We start from the raw sequence: 19,970 nt of genomic DNA on the forward strand, positions 1-19,970 counted from the left end.
AAATATTTTGTTTTCTCCTCAGTATGATCCATTTGGCTATTTGACACATATGCATAGAAATCAGTCCTACTTCTTTTCTCCCCTTTCTCCCCACATTATAGAGATCAATTTCTGTAGCAGTACATTCCTGTAGGATAGGTGTTCTGACCCCCTCCTCCGTCCATTAATGAATGCCGAGATAAGCTTAGCTGGAATACCACAGCACTTTATTAAGAAGAAACATAAACCTCGGTGGCTGAAAGCCCAAGCAGACAAACAGATAAGAACCTTGGCAGCAACTCAGACTTCGACAGATACAGATAACAGCTTCTCCAGCGTTAAGAAATAAGTTGAATCCTGCAAACCAGACTCCTCCCAGTCATCAATCATACCCAGTTTAAAAAATATGTGACATGGGAGGTGTTTTCCATTACCTTCCTCCTCTTTTTTATTTTTTTTTCCTAGGACAGTGGGAATCACAATAACAAAAAGAGCAAAACCCTATCTTCCAAGTATTTGGGCCATATATGATTTAAGAAATATTTTTTTCTGAGGAAAGTTAACACAGAATTGTAATCAGGATTATTACAAACAAATGCTGGTAACTATTTCAAAATACTGTAATTAATTTCTTTTTTTCTTTTTTTCTGGAGATACCGTAAAAAAATTTTTTTTTTAAATTGTTGCATGGCTTTTTTGTGGTAGGATTCTCATGAAATGCTAACTTAAAGTAAGGCTTTGCTTTTTTAGTAAAAGCACTTCCAGATATCAGTACACTTATCACGTAACATTAGATTGCAAAAATAGTTCCCTGAATGCCATACTATTTCCTATATTGACATACTGAATCCAGATCCTAGGACCTAGGTTCACAGAATTGGTCTCATACTGGAGCATATAAGAAATTCCATACTTGAAGAAGTATGTGGTGAAGGTAATGCCACTGAGAAATGTCTAACAGTGAAAGTTAGCCATGGTTCATCCCACTCACTTCAGATTCTTGCTTATTTTCTTACTCTTGGAAAATGACCAGGATGACTTCATGACAAAATTGGTAATCAAACAAATCAATGTGGCATTAAAAAAGAAATCTTTCTAAAATAAAAATATTTGAATGGAAATGAACTAATTTCTCAAAACTCCAAATTAAAAAAAGTTTTAAATAGAAGACCCCAAACCAAGATAGTTTGCACTTTGAGATGAAAAAACTAACTTGATGTAGATGTGATCCATTTTACATTGATGATGGGTGAGTGTTCATTCAAGGAAATGTCAACAAAGGAACCAAGAACTGTCAAGTCAGCTAAAGTACAATTGCCATTATTGAAGTAATTTAACATAAGAGGTATGCAGATAATGACTATCTTCAGAATTTTCAAGGAGGTATTTGCAGTTCCATGATATGCCAGTAGTTTTATAGAAAGGTTTTATTGAACTGCTTCTGGGCGGTTAGTGTGTTTAGGATTATGCAATCACTTTTGAATGCTCTTAAAGCATTCATAAATTCATAAAGAAAACAGATCAGGGAAGTACATAATATTTCTACAAACTGATATTGTCCCCATAAAAATGTGTTAAAAGAAACAATTAAAATAAGCTATAATAAACTGTATTTAACTACAGATAGTCCTCAACTTACAACAGTTCATTTAATGACTGTTTATTTAGTGACTGTTCAAAGTTACAACAGCACTGAAAAAAAAGTGATTTATGTCATTTTTCACACTTATGAATGTTGCAGTGTTCATATGATCGAAATTTGGATGCTTGGCAATTGACTCATATTTATGACAGTTGCAGTGTCCTGGGGCGCATGTGATTACCTATTGTGATCTTCTGACAAGCAAAGTCAATGGGGAAACCACATTCACTTAACAACTGTGTTACTAACTTAGCAACTGCAGTGACTCACTTAACAACTGTGGCACAAAAGGTTATAAAATGAAGCAAAATTCACTTAACAAATGTTTTACTCAGCAACAAAAATTTTGGATTCAATTGTGGTTATAAGTCAAAGACTACCTGTATAACCATTTCAGTTGTTCATAATTTTATAAGTTTTCTAAAATAATATTGATTTAATTTACTAGCAAGCATAAACAAGTTGTCCTGAACTAGTGACAAACCAGATCTTCCTCTTAAAATGCAGGAATATCTCAATTCACGTAGCAGTAGTATTGTAACACTCTGTAGTTGAGTCTAAAACAAGAACTGTAATAGTTTAATGTTAATGATCTACAAATTTAGGGTTTTACTTCCAATTCAATGTAATATATGCAAACAGCTGGAAAGTAAGAAATCCAGCAGGGCAAGTCAAGGAGTCCAGGAAGCAAAGGAGTAAGACAAGTAATCCAGAAAGGTTCAAATGTTGGCACTCAATACTCCATGAATTCAATATTTGTTCCCAACAAATGCCCCTCCCCACATCGTTTACTTAAGTCTCAGTCCCAAGTGTGCCTTGTGAAGAGGAGCAGGGTGTTCTCCTCCCAAGTCGTCAGGTCAGTCTGCACTGTTCTTGCTTTCTCTCTACTCTCTCTGCTCAAGGATCAGGAGGGGGTAGTCCTTGCTCATTGCCTTAGCTCTGTCTCTCATGTTCACTGCTTAGCTTCTCTTGGTCATCCTGCCCACCCTTCCTCCCTGCCCACAAGCCTTCTCAATCCTGAAAGGCCCTGGTCTGAGTGGGGCCACTCCTCCCCATGTTTCTCCCAAGCTAATGAAGCCTATTGTGCTGCACTTCTGGCTTGTCTTCCTCCGCAGATTCAAGTTCCGACGGGGGCATGACACATATGTTACTTATGCATTACACCCATTAGACCATTGCCTTTTATGACTGAAGTGTGGCTATAATGGGGAGGGGAAACCTAAATTGTATCAGCCAGCTATTATAGGAAATACCATCATCAGTAAAGAATGTCTTTTCCAAGCCTTCAGTGTTGAAGTGCTGGACATTTTCAAGCAAGCAAAGCTCTACCCAAAACTAAGTTATCCCTATCTTTGTTTTTGCTTTCTACATTGGACCTGGGTAGCAGCAATTAAGGTGATGGGTATCTCAAGCTCCTGGTCCTATGAGAAACGTCTCTGTTAATAATACTTTTGAAATGCCACAATATTAGGTTTTCAAAGCACTTTACCAAAATAAAAATACTGGTCTCTATCCAGATCAGAGGTTCTAAAAAAAATCTTAGTACTACTTAAAACATTCGGTCTACTTTAAATTAAAAAGGATAATGGCTTAAGTTAAAATGTCAGCAGTAGGATAGATTCAGCTTTATAATCTGAAAGAAATGATACACAAAAGACAGAAATGAGGAGGAATGAGAGAAAAACAAATTTATACTCTAGTTCAAAAAGCATCATGGAACAACTACTGGCAAACAGACAACTGAAAAGATCAGAAACCAGCTGGAATATCTTCAAAGATGACTCAATAGCCCTGTCTCTTTTTCCTCAATCTGTTGAAATGTCTGTCACAAACTGTATCCTAACTCTTGAATACTATTTTCAACTTGATGTGAGAATAACACAAATGTCTTTTCCTTATTTCAATCATGTCTGTTCCCAACTACTTTTATTCTAAGCAAAAGAAATGTGAAATTACATGCCAAAGATATATATATTTTTTAGAAAAAGTTTTTTATTGTTTTAATTGAACAAAATAAAAAAAAAGAATCATCTTTCACTGCATCTTGTAGAAAGTGTGTCGATTGGTTACAAATAGTTTTTGTGCATTTCTACCACAATCATTACATATACCTCCTTCATATTGACTTGTACAATATACATCTGAAATCTTCATATATTTTACTACTATCAATGTACGACAATTCTCATTCAACTAAAATTATTTCAACGTGCTTTTTATCTGAAACCCTTTGTATTTAAAAAAACATAACTACCTACTGGCATTTATTAGCAATTTCAATAAACCCCCTGTAATATTCTAACCCCCCTTGTGACATATTCTAACAAAGAAATCAGTTAATAAAATATCTAAGCATCCCCCCCTACTGCCAGCACATGTAGATCCCATTAAACATTATCTGTTAACGTTTCCTTGTTGTTGTAGTTAATTAGATTATTTGCTATATATATCACATCACCACTCATCAGACCCAAGAAAAAATTCATTTTTATACATAATCTAAACAAAAATGTATTGCTTAAAAAATTTATAAGTCTTTTTCCCAGTCCCAATTTGCAGTTTATATCCAAATAGCTTTTACTAGTCAAAATTATTATTTCATTATTGTCATCATTATTGTTATATGTAACTAAAGATTGTTTACTATTTATATCACTTCTTCTCTCGGCAGACGCAAGAAAAATTACCTCTTTATAACAAATCTAAACAAAAGTTTGTTAGATACATTCATGAAAAAAAAATTCCCCAGGTCCCAGTTTGCTATTTATATCCAAGATGTTTTTACTAGTTAGAATTATTATGTCATTGTTATTATCATAATGAGTTACTTGTTAATGAAAAACACATTTAAAAAGGAATCTACACATCTAAAGGAATCTACAAAGTACTAGAATTCCTAGCTATGTCACCAAAAATTAATTAAGTTTTTTTCCATCAACAGTTCGTTTATCAGCCTGTGTAGGAAAACAGTCTTATTTCTTCTATCAGTTGTTGCATCAATCCTCTTGTTAATTCCTTTATAAGGTTTTTATGAACTTCTCTCAGCACTTTGTTGCTTAAAAGATCTCTCAGATAGTCTTGTTGCCCTTGAATTGTTATTAAAATTAACATATCTTTAGTTGTCAAACGTATTTCTAAAATGGTTTCTCTTGTTGACTCCATCATCATCAATCCCCCCCCCCCTATATCTTGAACAGGGGGATAGAGTTCCAGGATATCAGATTCACTTTTATATATTTCCTTCTTTGGACTTTCACCCATGTTTGCTTCATCAATAAGATCATCTGTTATCTTATTTTGGTCTTCTCCATCTTCATTCATTTCTTTAATTTGGGGGGCTCCAACTCCATAATCTTTTGCTGTAGAGGACAATAGCCTACCCAACTTCTTGTCAAATCTCTCAAACCCTTCCAATATCTTTTGAATTCCAGCCAAAAAATCTTAAAAACTTAGGGTTCCCTCATCTGAAAATTGATACATGATTCCAGAAAAGAAAAAAACAAGGAGAAAAAAGAAGGGGGGGGGTTTCTAATATCCACTGCCACTTTAGCCTTTAAAATCTCTTTTGTGTATCTAATGTTATGTTTTAAATTGAATTAACCACAAGTTCTTTCACATTCCTCAACAAGGGAGGGTTCTTTCTCTTTCCTTTTCCTTCCCTTGCCAAGAGTGTTTCAAAAAGACACCTGTATAAACAACCATGCCCTTGAAAGTTTTACAGTTACAGAGTCAGTAAGATCAAAAACAGAAAGAACAAAGGATGTAATGTTTCAAGAAAAAAATTCTCAGGCTTGTAAAAAACAAAAATCTTTAAATATCTTTAATGGGAATCAATGAGAAGTAATAAGAATAATTGTTTGGATAAAAGAAATTTTAGTTCAAGCCAACAAAGACAGAGTGGCTGTGGTTTCCGTCATCCCGATTTGTGCATCTTGTTCCATCTTTGATGATAGGGGGAGAAATTTTAGCCCCCTCAGAGAGGGCCCGCAATCTGGGCGTCCTCCTGGATACGCGGCTTAGTTTAGAAGAACACCTGATGGCCGTGACCAGGGGGGCCTTGTACCAGGTACGTCAGTTGCGCCCCTTCCTCCTCATGCCCTCGTCCTTTCTCGCCTGGACTACTGTAACACTCTCTACATGGGGCTGCCCTTGAAGAGCACCCAGAAGCTTCAACTGGTCCAGAATGCGGCTGCATGGGTTATCATGGGGGCACCTAGGTGCTCCCATGTTACACCCCTTTTAGGCGGCCTGCACTGGTTGCCGGTTGTCTTCTGGGTGCGATTCAAGGTACTAATTATGACCTTTAGAGCGCTCCATGGCTTAGGTCCAGGGTACCTGCAAGATGACCTACTGCCACCGGTAGCCTCCCATCGTCTAGTGCAATCCCACAGAATTGGCCTCCTCAGGGTGCCATCGGCCAGACAGTGTCGGCTAGTGACCCCCAGGGGAAGAGCCTTCTCTGTGGGAGCACCTTCCCTCTGGAATGAGCTGCCCCTGGAGCTTCATATAATCCCCGATCTCCAGTCCTTCTGATTCGCCCTAAAAAGTTGGCTTTTCCAGCAAGCAAGCCTGGCCTGAACAAAACAAAATAAATTATTGATCACTGTTAATTTTAATTCGAATTTTTTTTAAAAAAATGTCATTGTCAATTTTAATTGGGTTTGGGATATTCTATTTAATTAATTTTAACTTTTGTAGTATGTGTTTCTTTTAATGTTGTATGCCGCCCTGAGTCCTTGGGAGAAGGGCGGCATATAAATCTAATAAACCTAAACCTAAACCTAAATAAGGCAGCTAAAAATAGGAAGACAAAAAAAAAAAAACCCCAGCTCGTTCACTTGCGAAGAGAAACAGCAAATGTTACAATCACTTCAATCCACAAAACATCGTTACAAAGAAGAAAAAGGGAAAAAAACCTTTCTAAGGCAGTCCAATAAAGATAAATTGCACCGCTTTGTTCTTTGCTTAAGGGAGTAATTTATCTTTAAACAAAAGAATTCCTTTGGGCAATCATTCTCAAAGAAAAAATGTCACCAGATGGACTCACTTTCACTGCCTTCTTTCCGGAGCTGTCTCCGACTTCATCAGCACGGGGCTGTCTGTTTATCGCTAACTTGGAGAGCTTCCCTTGGGTCAATCAGGGACTTTGCGATGTCCCTGAGACAAGCAAGGCTTTGTCTCCCTGTCACCGTCTCTACGGGATGGCTTAGGTTCATTGGGACCATGTAACAATAAAAGAATCAATGGCGGTCTCAGACAATCGAGACCGCACGTTGTCTCATCGCGACGTTGGCTCGAATCTTGCCAAAGATATTTTAAAATCCACAGATACAATGGTATACAATATTTACTGAGTCATTTGTCCTTACAAATGTTGAGAAGGTTAGCGAGGCAAGTTTTACCCATGTAGAAGGCAAATTAATTTCATTATAGTAAACCTCCTTGCTATATAAAATAATATTTTATTATTTGTCTTTTAACAATAATTTGTATTCATTTATTTGAATAAACTTTAAGCTATATTTCAGCTTGCAATGGACCAGGGAGGCCTGCGAAGGCCCAAACGGAGTGTCGGATCTGCCCCTCAGAAGCTCCATTTTGGCCAGCAACATGCCAGGCAAGGCCTCTGGAGGCCTGAACAGAGTGTCAGAGGGGTGCATGCAGCTGACAGGCAACTGCTTGCTAGCTCTTCAAAAGGTAAGTGACCCAGCATTGGGATGGATTGGAACACAATTGTGGGGAGCATGAAGTATTTCAGTGAGTCGGGGAGGCCTCGGGGGGTCTTAGGCAGGTGTCCTGTTCCATCACTAGGCCCCCCATGGCCTTCTCTATCCTGAAATATCTCATGTGCACTTAACGAGCCTCACATTTGATGTGAATGCATGGGCAAAAGGAGGGAATGAGCCCATTCAAGGTACAAGATTAACTCCCATTAATCCTCTGGTTACAAATGGAATGGACAGGCTCCATTGCATTTGTAACTCGAGTACTATCTATACTGAATAGTAAGAAGTAGATTATGGATATAATTCTAACACCAAACCATTCTACAATCTGTGACCTTAACATCACCATGGTGATGTTATTTTGACTTTGCTTCCTGTGGGAATCCTGAACATTTAGATAAGGGAAATGTGTTTAAGATTGGATTTTAAAAGATCAATATTGCTTTGATTAAAGAATCCGTTTTATCTGAAAAAACTACAATTGAGTCTCTTAGCAATCTGTGGTTTAACTGCCTCAGTATAGTTTCACTAATGGTTAATAAAGCAAAGCAAAAGTCTCCAGGTTGAGACAACAGTTTATTTTTCTATATTTGTATTACATGAAAATATACTCCATATTTTTGGAGTATAAGACGCACCTTAATTTTTGGTGGGGGGGGGGGCAGACAAGAAAAAAAAAGAATTCTGCAAATCTCACTACCAGGCCTAAATACCACTACCGGTTCACTTGAACTGGTCCGAACTGAGAGCAACCTACCTGTGTTTCATGGGATTTTCCTTTGTTCCTTTTCTGTGCTTGTATCTTTGGGGTGTTGGGAGTGGGGAAAGAACGTTCCTTGAGCGAGATCATGGTGCCTAGGAACTGCCTGTTATCACCTTCTCAGCCCAAAGTTCTCACAGCATTTTCGCACCTTTGGATTGATTCAAAGATGGACATTGGACATTGATGGACAACTGGGAGGGGCCTCAAAAGGAGGAGCTTAACTTAACGCTCCAGCGCGTGAAATTCAGATTCTGCTCACACAATCTCTGCTATTAGATTAGATTAGATTGTTTATTTGTATGCCGCCCTTTTCCCTGGGGGGACTCAGGGCGGCTCACAATCCAAAGAAAGGGGGGGAAAACAGACTTTTACATATAAGACAGTACATGATTAAAACGCAACATTCATACCATTCGGGCGGGTTACAATCTTTAGCCCCAGGCCTGACGGGATAGCCAGATTCTAAGGGCTGTGCGGAAGGTCTGGAGGGTGGCGAGGGTACGAAGCTCCACGGGGAGATCGTTCCATTGGGTCGGGGCTACTACCGAGAAGGCTCTCCTCCACGTGGTAGCCAGTCGGCATTGGCCAGCGGATGGAACTCGGAGGAGGCCTAAACGATGAGATCTAATGGGTCGTGTGGAGGTGATCGGCAGTAGGCGGTCTCTCAAGTACCCAGATCCACTACCATGAAGGGCTTTATAGGTGGCAAGTAGCACCTTGAAGCGTATCCGGAGATCGACAGGTAGCCAGTGCAGCTCGCGGAGGATAGGTGTTACGTGGGTGAAGCGAGGTGTACCCACAATCGCTCGCGCGGCTGCATTCTGGACTAGCTGAAGTCGCCGAATACTCCTCAAGGGCAGCCCCATGTAGAGCACATTGCAGTACTCCAGCCTAGAGGTCACAAGGGCACGAGTGACTGTTGTGAGAGCCTCCCGGTTCAGGTAGGGGCGCAATTGGTGCACCAGGCGAACCTGGGCAAATGCCCCCCTGGTCACAGCTGACAAATGGTGTTCGAAAGTCAGCTGTGGGTCCAGGAGGACTCCCAAGTTGCGGACCCTGTCTGAGGGGTATAATGTTTGACCCCCCAGCCTGAGAGATGGAATATTTGCCAAATTGGCGGGAGGGAAACACAACAGCCACTCGGTCTTATCCGGGTTGAGCACGAGTTTGTTAGCCCTCATCCAGTCCCTAACAGCTTCAAGTCCCTGGTTCATCATGTCCACCGCTTCATTGAGTTGGCACAGGGCGGACAGATACAGCTGGGTATCGTCCGCATACTGGTGGTATTTTATCCCGTGCCGCCGAATGATCTCGCCCAGCAGTTTCATGTAGATGTTGAAAAGTAGGGGAGACAGGACCGAACCCTGGGGCACCCCATATGTTAGGGGCCTAGGGTTCGATCTCTGCCCCCCAACTAACACTGACTGCGACCTGTCTGAGAGGTAAGAGGAGAACCACTGCAAAACAGTGCCTCCCACCCCCACCTCTCGCAGTCGTCGCAGAAGGATACCATGGTCGATGGTATCGAAAGCCGCTGAGAGGTCAAGGAGAACCAGGATGGAGGCATGGCCTCGATCCCTGGCTCTCCAGAGGTCATCGGTCAATGCGACCAAAGCGGTTTCTGTGCTGTAGCCAGGTCTGAAGCCGGACTGGAATGGGTCAAGATAGCTGGCTTCCTCCAAGGCCCGCTGGAGCTGAAAGGCCAGTCATGCTATGACTGTCTTCCAATAAAAGTTCCTTTTGAAATGCCATTTGTTTCAAGAGTTCTTCTTTCTTGAGAATGCTGGCGAGGCAGGACCTCACACAAGAAAACATTGTGGAGTACCTTCCATTAGGAAATAACCTGTGCATCATGCAGCAAATAATCTGCATCTTTTCTCTTATAACCATTACATGCAATGCAAAGTTAATAACTGCTTTACAACTCTGAGAAAAATTAAAACTTGGCAATAAGTAAAAAGTTATTATGTTATGTTACATTTCATAGTATCAAATAAGATCATGCAAAGCGTTCAGATCAATCACAGACTTGGTTGGAAGCAATTTAGATATCACCCAGTCCCATTATGTACACCGTCCAGTACAGGAATCTACTGCTACAGCATCTCCATAGACAAACATCCTGCCTCTATTTAAATGTCTCCAGAGGAGAATCTGCAACCTCTGTGCTACAGTTGAACAGTTCTTACTGTTATTTTTAAGTTTTTCTTTCCAAGACCATTATCTCTGGATATGCTCTAATTTGTCAGGATCCCACTTAAATTGTAAAATCCAGAAGTGAACACAAAGCTTTAGATGTCATTAGGCCAATGCATAATAAGGATGAACCAGAACTTCCTTGAACTAACAAGTATTTTTGCTTTTTGCAATAAAGCAAAGGTGTCTTTTTTCCAGGGAAAAAATAAAGTGGTTTTCCATAGCTGAGACAGTTAAACACAGCTTTCTAACTAGCCATGTGAGTCTTCCAAATGTGCTGCTGTCCCTCCACTGTCTGTAAAAGTGAAGGTATAACAATAGCATAGACTTATATAACGCTTCACAGTACTTTATAGCCCACTTTAAGTGGGCTACAGAGTCGGCATATTGCCCCCAACAATCTGGATCCTCATTTTACCGACCTTGGAAGGATGGAAGGATGAGTCATAGTAGCCAAAAGGAAAGGAGATGGGCAAGGAAAGGCTAGCCAAGTCTATATTTTGTGTGACTGCATCCTACAATATGTTTTCTAGGACCCAGATTCATTGGTTCTTAATATAAATTAACTTAACTTGTTTTGGGGAATTTCACATACCCAAAGGTATATAACATTGTAATAACCTTCCATTTATGGCCTATTATTAGCCACTTTCATCCTTGCGGTTGCTATTATTCCAGAATTTATAAAAACTAGTGTAAAACTAGTGTACACTAACCTATAGTATAAAAACTATAATATCTGTCTGACACTACTCAAAATTGCTTCTCTACTTTATTTCCTTACCATTCATTATTTCTTTTTTTAAAATATGACACTTTCTAGAAAATAATCAAAAAGACATGAGTCACAATGGAAACAATCATGTGAATGTAGGAAGAAAAAATGTGTATTATTGTTGGTAATAGCATTGATAATATTTAATCAGAATACATGGTATGTAACCATTTTATTTACAGCGAAAATATGTTCCATAGAAACTATAGTGTGAGCTAAAGGAAAATTTACAATTATACTAGGTTTCTCTATCCATGATAGTTGAAATCATATATCACACTAAGCCGCTGTTAATTTTAACCATTGTTTAAGATAAAATACTAATGCATCATTATTAGAATACCAGGACACAAACCCTTGTCTATTATAAGTCGCAATATTGTGCTCATTCTAAATAAAAATTAAACAAAATACATTATGGCTAAACACACTATGGGAGCATCCCTATCTTTATGAACTCTATTACTGTATATACTCGAGTATAAGCCTAGTTTTTCAGCCCACTTTTTGGGCTGAAAAAAGCCGCCTCGGCTTATACTCGAGTCAGTGAAAAATTTGCCCGAAATGGAGGAGAAAAAGGGGCGGGGCCATGCCGCTGGGTGACACTCGTGAATGGCCCAGTGCCCCTGTGAGTTTCCCCTCCCTCTGTGTCAGTTTGCCGCGCAGCGCGCACCGCACCATCCCCCCTCCTCACGTTCTAATGTAATGCAGGACTGTCTTACGATTCCCCTTCCTCCCCCTCCTGCCGCTCTGCAACGATGTCCCACCTCCTCCTTGTTATGGCAAGCAGCCACATAGCGATGTCCCACCTCCTCTGGTACAGTGATCCAATGATAGGAATCACTGTGCCGTGTGTCATAGGAGGCGGGACATCGCTCCCGCGGCTGCACGGGACATCATCATCACAGCGGGACATCAGCATCATGAGGTGAGTGAAGTATTTCATTGAATACACCGCTAGTTTACTGTTTTTCTTTGAAATAAATATTCAAAAACATTATTGGTATCTATTTTTATTTTTGAAATTTACCGGTAGCTGCTGCATTTCCCACCCTAGGCTTATACTCGAGTCAATAACTTTTCCAGTTTTTTGTGGTAAAATTAGGTGCCTCGGCTTATATTCGGGTCGGCCTATACTCGAGTATATACGGTAGTTTATTAGATCCACTAGCTAACACTTTTGTGGTTTCCAGTATAATGAGTAAGAATTTTCTGTATCCACATATCAATTGAACCCACATATCCCGTGACTTAGAGCCAGATTAAAAGCATTCAATAGCAACAACAACATGAAATACATGTGGGACTATATTTATGGACTTCAATGTTAAAAAGTCAAAATGACTTTGTTATCCAGGTAAATGAAAGAACTGTTGAAGCTGTATATTTCTTCATTCTTCATTAAAAAAGAGGTGCTACCTGATTGGTCGATTCTCTTTACTATCAAAAAGTGAGAAGATAACTTCTAGTTCTTCTTCTAGATTGGAACACATCAAACTCTTCATCTGCAGAAAGAGATGGTGGCTGCTTGCTGGGATAGGTGTGTCTTTTTTGCGATGACGATGCTCCATCTAAGTATAGATTGCCACACAAAGGTCAAACCAGTTTATGCTTATTTTAATTCATGAAATATAAACATACAGAAAGGCATTTTCTTGCTCACCACTTTATTTTTGTCAAACACTTGTGATTGTTTAAATCAAACATTTGATTTAAATGTTTTTGTCAAACACTTGTGATTGTTTAAATCAAACGTTTGTTCATCTGTTTCTTGTGAGACAATACTAGACAACATCTTGTTTCTTGATTCATTAGCCAATCATTATTTAAGATAAACACAAAAGTAACTTTTTCACATATTCATTACATTTTTAGCATTCTTTCCCAGAAACCTCAGGATAGATTTAATGACTTTCCTTCTGCATAACAATCTTGGAGAGAGAGGAAGGGGGTGGTGGTTTACAACACAGCAGCATTCACCCATAAATAAAATGAGTTATTTGCTTACCAATCGGTACAACTCTGTAATACTGATTTCCTCTGGATCCACCATTGCATATTCCTTTCTTGGAACCAAATCTAATCCTAGCTGTCTGCAAATGTGTACAAAAAGTCTAATTAGAAGAACAGTTTAAAATCCTTAGTTAAAATCTATAGAAAACATACAGAGTTTAAATCTGAAGCAATCTGTCATTCTTGTTACCATTATCCCTGCACACTTAACAGGAAAAATATGCAATGTACCATCTATGATTACTGCAAATTACAGATAATAAAAACCAGTATTAATATAACATATTTCTGCCATTTCTATTGCATGGTTCTATTCTTTATTCACTCTCTACCTATTATCTAACTTTAAAAAGTAGGCACTAAAACACCAGTAAGGGATTAATAGCAAATAACTCACATTGTTGACAACACAGTCCAGGAAAAAAACAGCTTAGGAAAGCAAAATAGAAAGGCTATGTTTTTATCCTGAAATCAATGTAAAAGTTAGAATTAAAATAAAGAGCTGCTTTTCACTAAAGCCCACACCTTGTCAGTTTCCAGTATTCATAAGGGCTGTGCAAAAATTGGGGAAAAAAAACTAGTTTGCAACATTTGGGAACAACTGCATCGTCTTCCTATCATCTATCTATCTCTGGAAGATATATTTATATTTTCTATACATATATCTACATCTTTCATGTATGTATATGTATATGTATATGTATATGTATATGTATATGTATATGTATATGTATGCGTGTGTGTGTGTGTGTGTGTATGTATGTATGTATGTATGTATATATATATATATATATATATATATATATATATATATATATATATATATATATATATATATATATATATATATATATATATATATATATATATACTTAAAGTCACAACCCCTGGTATGCCCAAGTATGGGAGGAAGGTCACACTTCCACTCTCTGTCATTAGGCTCGTCACAAGAGACCATCCAGACAGAAACCCAATATTTGTCTGGATGGTCTCTTGTGACGAGCCTAATGACAGAGAGTGGAAGTGTGACCTTCCTCCCATACTTGGGCATACCAGGGGTTGTGACTTTAAGTATATACCTCCCACCCTGGCTGGCTGATAAAGGAGTCGTTCTCTGTAGCTCAAATGGTTAACTCCCTGCCTGGGAGGCAATAGAGCACAGGTTCGATTCCCAAACTTGGGTATGGCTAGCTGATGAGAGCTAAATAGCTTGAAATAGATCTATACTAGTCTCCCTTTATTTATTTATCAGCATAAATATAACAAATGTAACAAAAAAGGCAACAGTAAAACATATTGGGTTTCTGTCTGGATGGTCTCTTGTGACGAGCCTAATGACAGAGAGTGGAAGTGTGACCTTCCTCCCATACTTGGGCATACCAGGGGTTGTGACTTTAAGTATATACCTCCCACCCTGGCTGGCTGATAAAGGAGTCGTTCTCTGTAGCTCAAATGGTTAACTCCCTGCCTGGGAGGCAATAGAGCACAGGTTCGATTCCCAAACTTGGGTATGGCTAGCTGATGAGAGCTAAATAGCTTGAAATAGATCTATACTAGTCTCCCTTTATTTATTTATCAGCATAAATATAACAAATGTAACAAAAAAGGCAACAGTAAAAAATATTGGGTTTCTGTCTGGATGGTCTCTTGTGACGAGCCTAATGACAGAGAGTGGAAGTGTGACCTTCCTCCCATACTTGGGCATACCAGGGGTTGTGACTTTAAGTATATACCTCCCACCCTGGCTGGCTGATAAAGGAGTCGTTCTCTGTAGCTCAAATGGTTAACTCCCTGCCTGGGAGGCAATAGAGCACAGGTTCGAATCCCAGTAAGGATATGGCTAGCTGATGAGAGCTAAATAGCTTGAAATAGATCTATACTAGTCTTCCTTTATTTATTTATCAGCACAAATAAAACACAAATATAACAAAAGGCAACAGTAAAAATATTGAGTTTCTGTCGTGATGGACTCTTGTGACGAGCCGAAGGACAGATGATGGAAGCAGTTAGCTTCCTCCCATAATTGGGGCTTACCAGGGGTTGTAAAAATCTAATATATATATATATATATATATATATATATGTATGTATGTATGTATGTATGTATGTATGTATGTATGTATGTATGTATGTATGTATATGAGAAAAATGGAAACAAATCAGCTGTATACAAACACATATTTGCAGTTGTTTCCAAATATTTGTCTGTATCTCTTTTGTATGTGTACACAGCTGTTTTGTTTCCCTTTTTTCCTAGATAATTGATCTTGGCTGGTCTCAAATAGGTAAACAGGTTAGAACCGTGATGGCGAACCTATGGTATGTGTGCCACAGGTGGCATGCAGAGCCCTCTTTACGGGCACATGCACTATCGGCAGCTGCTCTTCTGGTTTCCGGCATGCACATGCTCGCCAGCCAGCTGGTCTTCATGGGCGCTAGAGCACCAGAAAATGGCCTGAAAATGCCCCAAAACCAAGCCATTTTGGGGTCATTTTCAGGGTATTTTTTAGGCTGTTTTCAGGGTGTTTTTCGGCCTGAAAAATAGCCTGAAAAAATGGCCAAAAAAATGGCCAAAAAATGCCCCCCAAACAGGCATGCATGCGCCAGCCAGCCAGTTCCTGGGTCTCCAGTGCTCCAACGCGCCCGAAGATCAGATCAGCTGGTTGGCATGCATGCACATGTTGGAAACTGGAAGATCAGCTACCGGCATGCACATGTGCCCTGGCCAGCTGGTCTTCTGGTTTCTGGCGCTCCAGCGCATGCACATACAAACGAGTTCTGGTTTGACCACTCGGTGCCGAAAAGGTTCGCCATCACTGGATTAGAATATTAGGTGCAAGATAATCCCAGAGCTGTGGGCTAGACTGCAAAATTTTAAAAATAATAATGTTAGAACTCATTGATAATATTTCTGGATTGCATACTTCTGAAATAGAAATTTATATATATGACATGGTTCATTTTCTAAGGTCTGTCTATTTATCTATCAGGAAACATACATCAGAAATACATAAAACAAAGTCCTAATATACTTGGCATTTTTGAAGAATGAGCCAAAAGAGTTATACATCCATCACCTTACTATTAGAATGAAGCTCTTAAAAGGAAATGAAAGCACCAAAATGTTTTCTAGACAGCTCTTTTTCCAAATAATATTAATATAAGAAACCCACTGTTTTTATTCTTTCTGACAAGCTTCATATCTATTCTATAGATGCTGTAGTTAGTATTTCAAACTCAGCAAGGTAGTGTCAAGATCAGCAGGAGCTATGCCTGGCAGCATTCCAAATATATCCAACAAAATATTGTTCTAGAAATTATTAACTTTCCAAAACATTTAACAGCATTATGTATTCAGTAATAAGCAAAGTGAAGACTTTGATATGGTATGCTTTTAGTAAGTATAAACACGTGAAGAAATACCTGTCTATCATAAAAATTCTAACAGTGGGCTGATTTGCTCAAGGTTTTCAAGCAAATATTCAGGTAACAGCAAAGATTTCTTGAATTCTTTAAGCCAGTGGGTACTTCTTACTTTGTAACTTTTTTTGACTCTATCCAAATAGAAATTCATCTCACTCAGTGCAGCAGAACAAATCAAATTTAGATGCAATATCAGCCAAAAGCAAGAGAAGCACAAACAATATTTATTATTGAAAATGAAATAGCAAATCTTTGAGGTAGCTCTTATAGAGTGTTCCTCTTCACCTAAGGACATCTAAGGAACATTTCCCCTGGCACAATTCCATACTATAGGTGGTCCTCCACTTACAAACACAATTGGGACCAGAACCTAACTGATCATTAAGTGAGATGTGACTCAATGACTGCAATCCTGGTTGTGGTCATTAAGCAGACAGAATGAAATAACTACATGCTGAGTTCAGCTCTCCTTTGTGCACAGAAGGAAACTGTTCCATCAGGCTTTAAGATCAGAGCTTGGATCTTCAGGATCTCAACTTTGTTTTCCACTCCCCAGGAGGAATTTGTATCCCCTTAATGCATTGAAAACAACTGCTCTGGTGGATTGCAAGAATGGAGGTTGGATCTTCAGGATATGAGCTCCATTTCTTCACCCTGGCGGAGGAATTCAGTTCCCCACGGTAAGCACGGCAAGTCTTTCAGCCAGCTCCCAGAGACAAGAAAGAGTCATTTCAGTAGGCAAAGCAATTTGCAAACTTCCATCCTGGCCTCCCCACTGATTTCCCAGGGAAGCCAACAGATGGTGACTGCAAATGGTCATCACATGATGAGCATCCAGATCACAATTATGTGACAGGGGACGGGGGACACAGCACATTTTTTTATGACTGGGCAGGAGTGCTTTATGGACAATAAAGTACATTTCAGAGTCACTGTAATTTCGAATGGTTGTCAAACATATATTCTCACACTATTTTATAGAACAGATATGACGATCTTTCAGGATTTCCTAGTATAGTATCAATGTGATAGAAAAGAACTACATGGTCAGCTCCTACTATCTATCTGGAACTTCCAAACCATAACACAGAGCCATTCTATGTTACTGAACAAAGAAGGGTATAAATTCAGGCAATTGGCAGCATTCAAAGACCTACAGGGCTTTTCTTATCATTTCTTTTTGCCTGCAGCCATCACAATTTAAGACAAACTTCTGATCTCCTACAAAATTGCCTCAAAAAGAGAGAATACTTTGGCAAGTAAAGAACTGTTTTCCACTTAAGAGGTTTTATTAGAAATTGTCCATTTATTAAGTATAAACAGCTTCAGGACATCAATAAAGGTTTTTTAAACCTTCTTACTGAAAAGCTGCTTATTCTTTATGTTACAGCCCACTTGCAACAAGCTATCACCACACAGCAAAATCCACTACCTTTTTGTCATCTTGCCATAAACATTAAAATAATAATGATGAGTAACCAATGTAACAGTTTTATCAATTGACTCTTACTCACTCATTGCCCCAGTCCAAGCGAGCAGTAATGTGCCTTTTTACATCCTTCATCCGATCATGGGTCAGATGGCCCACCAGCACCTGCCGTCGCAGATCTAGGATTTCATTCATTATGTGCCACAGTCGGTGAAATAAATCACCTTCATTTCTCTGTCAAATACAGAAGCTAATTTTCAGATAATCAAAATCATGTATCTTATTCAAATCTGTTGTTGTTCCAGAAACATAATCCAGAAAAAGAAGGAAAACCGTGATAATTGAGATGGAAATAGTCAAACTAAGTTATCTTTTCTTTTCAAAAAATCCTCCTCTGTTCAAATACACATTTATGGATGTGTAGGTTGTTTTGGTAGTGAGTTTCTTCTTATTTGTATGCAAATAAAAGGCAGGCTATCCCACAAATAAGTCCCTCCCCTCTCTTTTTTTTTTTTTTAATATAAAGATTTTATTGGTAAAAAGAAAATACAACATCCATAACTTGTAACAAACAATACAACTACATTTCGCGATATTCCCATACTATCAAATCATTATAAACATCAAAGGTTAGGTATCTTTCCCTCCCTCTTTTCTTCCCTCCCCCCCTTACTTCCTTCTCCCCTGCCTTCCCTCCTTTCTTTTCTCCTTTCCTCCTTTCCTTCCCCGTCCTTTCTCTCCCTCGGTCCCCCCCTCCTTCTCACATACCTTTCCTCCTTCCCTGCCTCTTTCCCTCCTCCTTCCTTTTAATCTCCCTCCTTTCCTCCCTCCTTCCCTCCTTCCTTTCAACTCTCCTTCTCTCTTTCTTTCCCTCCCTCTTTCCCTCTTTACTACCCTCTTCTCTTCCCTCCCTCCTTCCTTCCCCAGTTTTTCCTCTTTCTCCTCTTCTTCTTTCTTCCCACCTTCTTTCCCTTCTCTTCTTTCTCTTCCTCCTCTTTATCCTTCCCCCCTTCTTCTGCCTTTCCTATTCCTCTCCTTTCTCCTCTCCATCCTGACTTCCCTACTGCCCTCCCTCCCTCCCTTCTAACCTTTATTACATTTGCATGTTTTCCTCTGCTGAGGACAACCTGGTTTTCTTTCCCTTTCCTTGCTTGAAGAGGCAAGGATTATAAGTCCTCTCGCCTCATCTAAAATGAAGTTTGATCGCTAATTTTATGCAGGTAATTATAGCGGATTTCCTATCAGCTTTTTAAAGTTTTCCCAACATTGTAGCGTAACAAAATTGCTCGACGGTGGGTTCTCGCCCCTGATACATTTCTCCTTTCGTTTATCTCTCAGTTGTTGTATATTGTTCATTTGAGTTATTAGTTTAATCGTATTAGGTTAGTCAGCTATCTCTTTTTATGTCTAGGTCTTTACTGACTCATCAAGCCATTTGTATAGCTTCTCCCAGACTGTATAAAAGTCTGTGTCTTCTTTGTCATTAATTCGCATCGTCAGTCTATTCATTTCTGCTAGTTCTAAAATTTTATTCATCACCATAGTGTTGGTGGGGGCATTTTCACTCTTCCAGCACTGTGCGTAAACAATCCTTGACGCTGTCAGAGTATGGACTAGGAGGTATTGGTCAGATTTGCAAATTTTTTGATCTATTATTCCTAATAAGAAAGTTTCCGGCTTAAGGCATAGTTTAATTGACAGGATTCCATTCAGCCATCCTAGTATTTGCTTCCAATATGCTTTGGCTACCGGACACGTCCACCACATATGGTAGTACGTGCCCAGCACCGTTTTACATTTCCAGCATATGGCCGAAACTTTTGAAGACATTTTCGCCAGTCTTGTCGGTGGAAGATGCCAGCGGTAGAACATTTTATATATATTTTCTTTATAGGCCGTCGACTTTGTCAATTTTAGGTTCCATTCCCAGACTCTTTCCCAGTCGTCTAGGTCTATTGTGTGGCCAATGTTTTGGGCCCAGGTTACCATGACTTCTTTTACCCTTTCTGCTTCCGTTTTTCGAA

General features: G+C 39.2%; 1 protein-coding gene across 4 annotated transcripts in view; it reads right to left on the minus strand.

The window, feature by feature from the left end:
* DOCK4 (dedicator of cytokinesis 4) overlaps positions 1-19,970 on the minus strand; it is a 387,382-nt gene that overhangs the window by 214,607 nt on the left and 152,805 nt on the right. For all 4 annotated transcript variants that reach the window (XM_032221143.1, XM_032221144.1, XM_032221142.1 and 1 more), the window contains exons 6-8: positions 18,032-18,180; positions 13,090-13,174; positions 12,501-12,652 (exon numbers count right to left, since the gene is read on the minus strand). In XM_032221143.1, the coding sequence (XP_032077034.1) occupies positions 12,501-12,652; positions 13,090-13,174; positions 18,032-18,180 (386 nt within the window). The remainder of the gene's footprint in view (positions 1-12,500; positions 12,653-13,089; positions 13,175-18,031; positions 18,181-19,970) is intronic.

The sequence above is a fragment of the Thamnophis elegans genome, chromosome 7 (genome assembly GCF_009769535.1).
Source record: "Thamnophis elegans isolate rThaEle1 chromosome 7, rThaEle1.pri, whole genome shotgun sequence".
In the NCBI taxonomy this organism is placed as follows: Eukaryota; Metazoa; Chordata; class Lepidosauria; order Squamata; family Colubridae; genus Thamnophis; species Thamnophis elegans.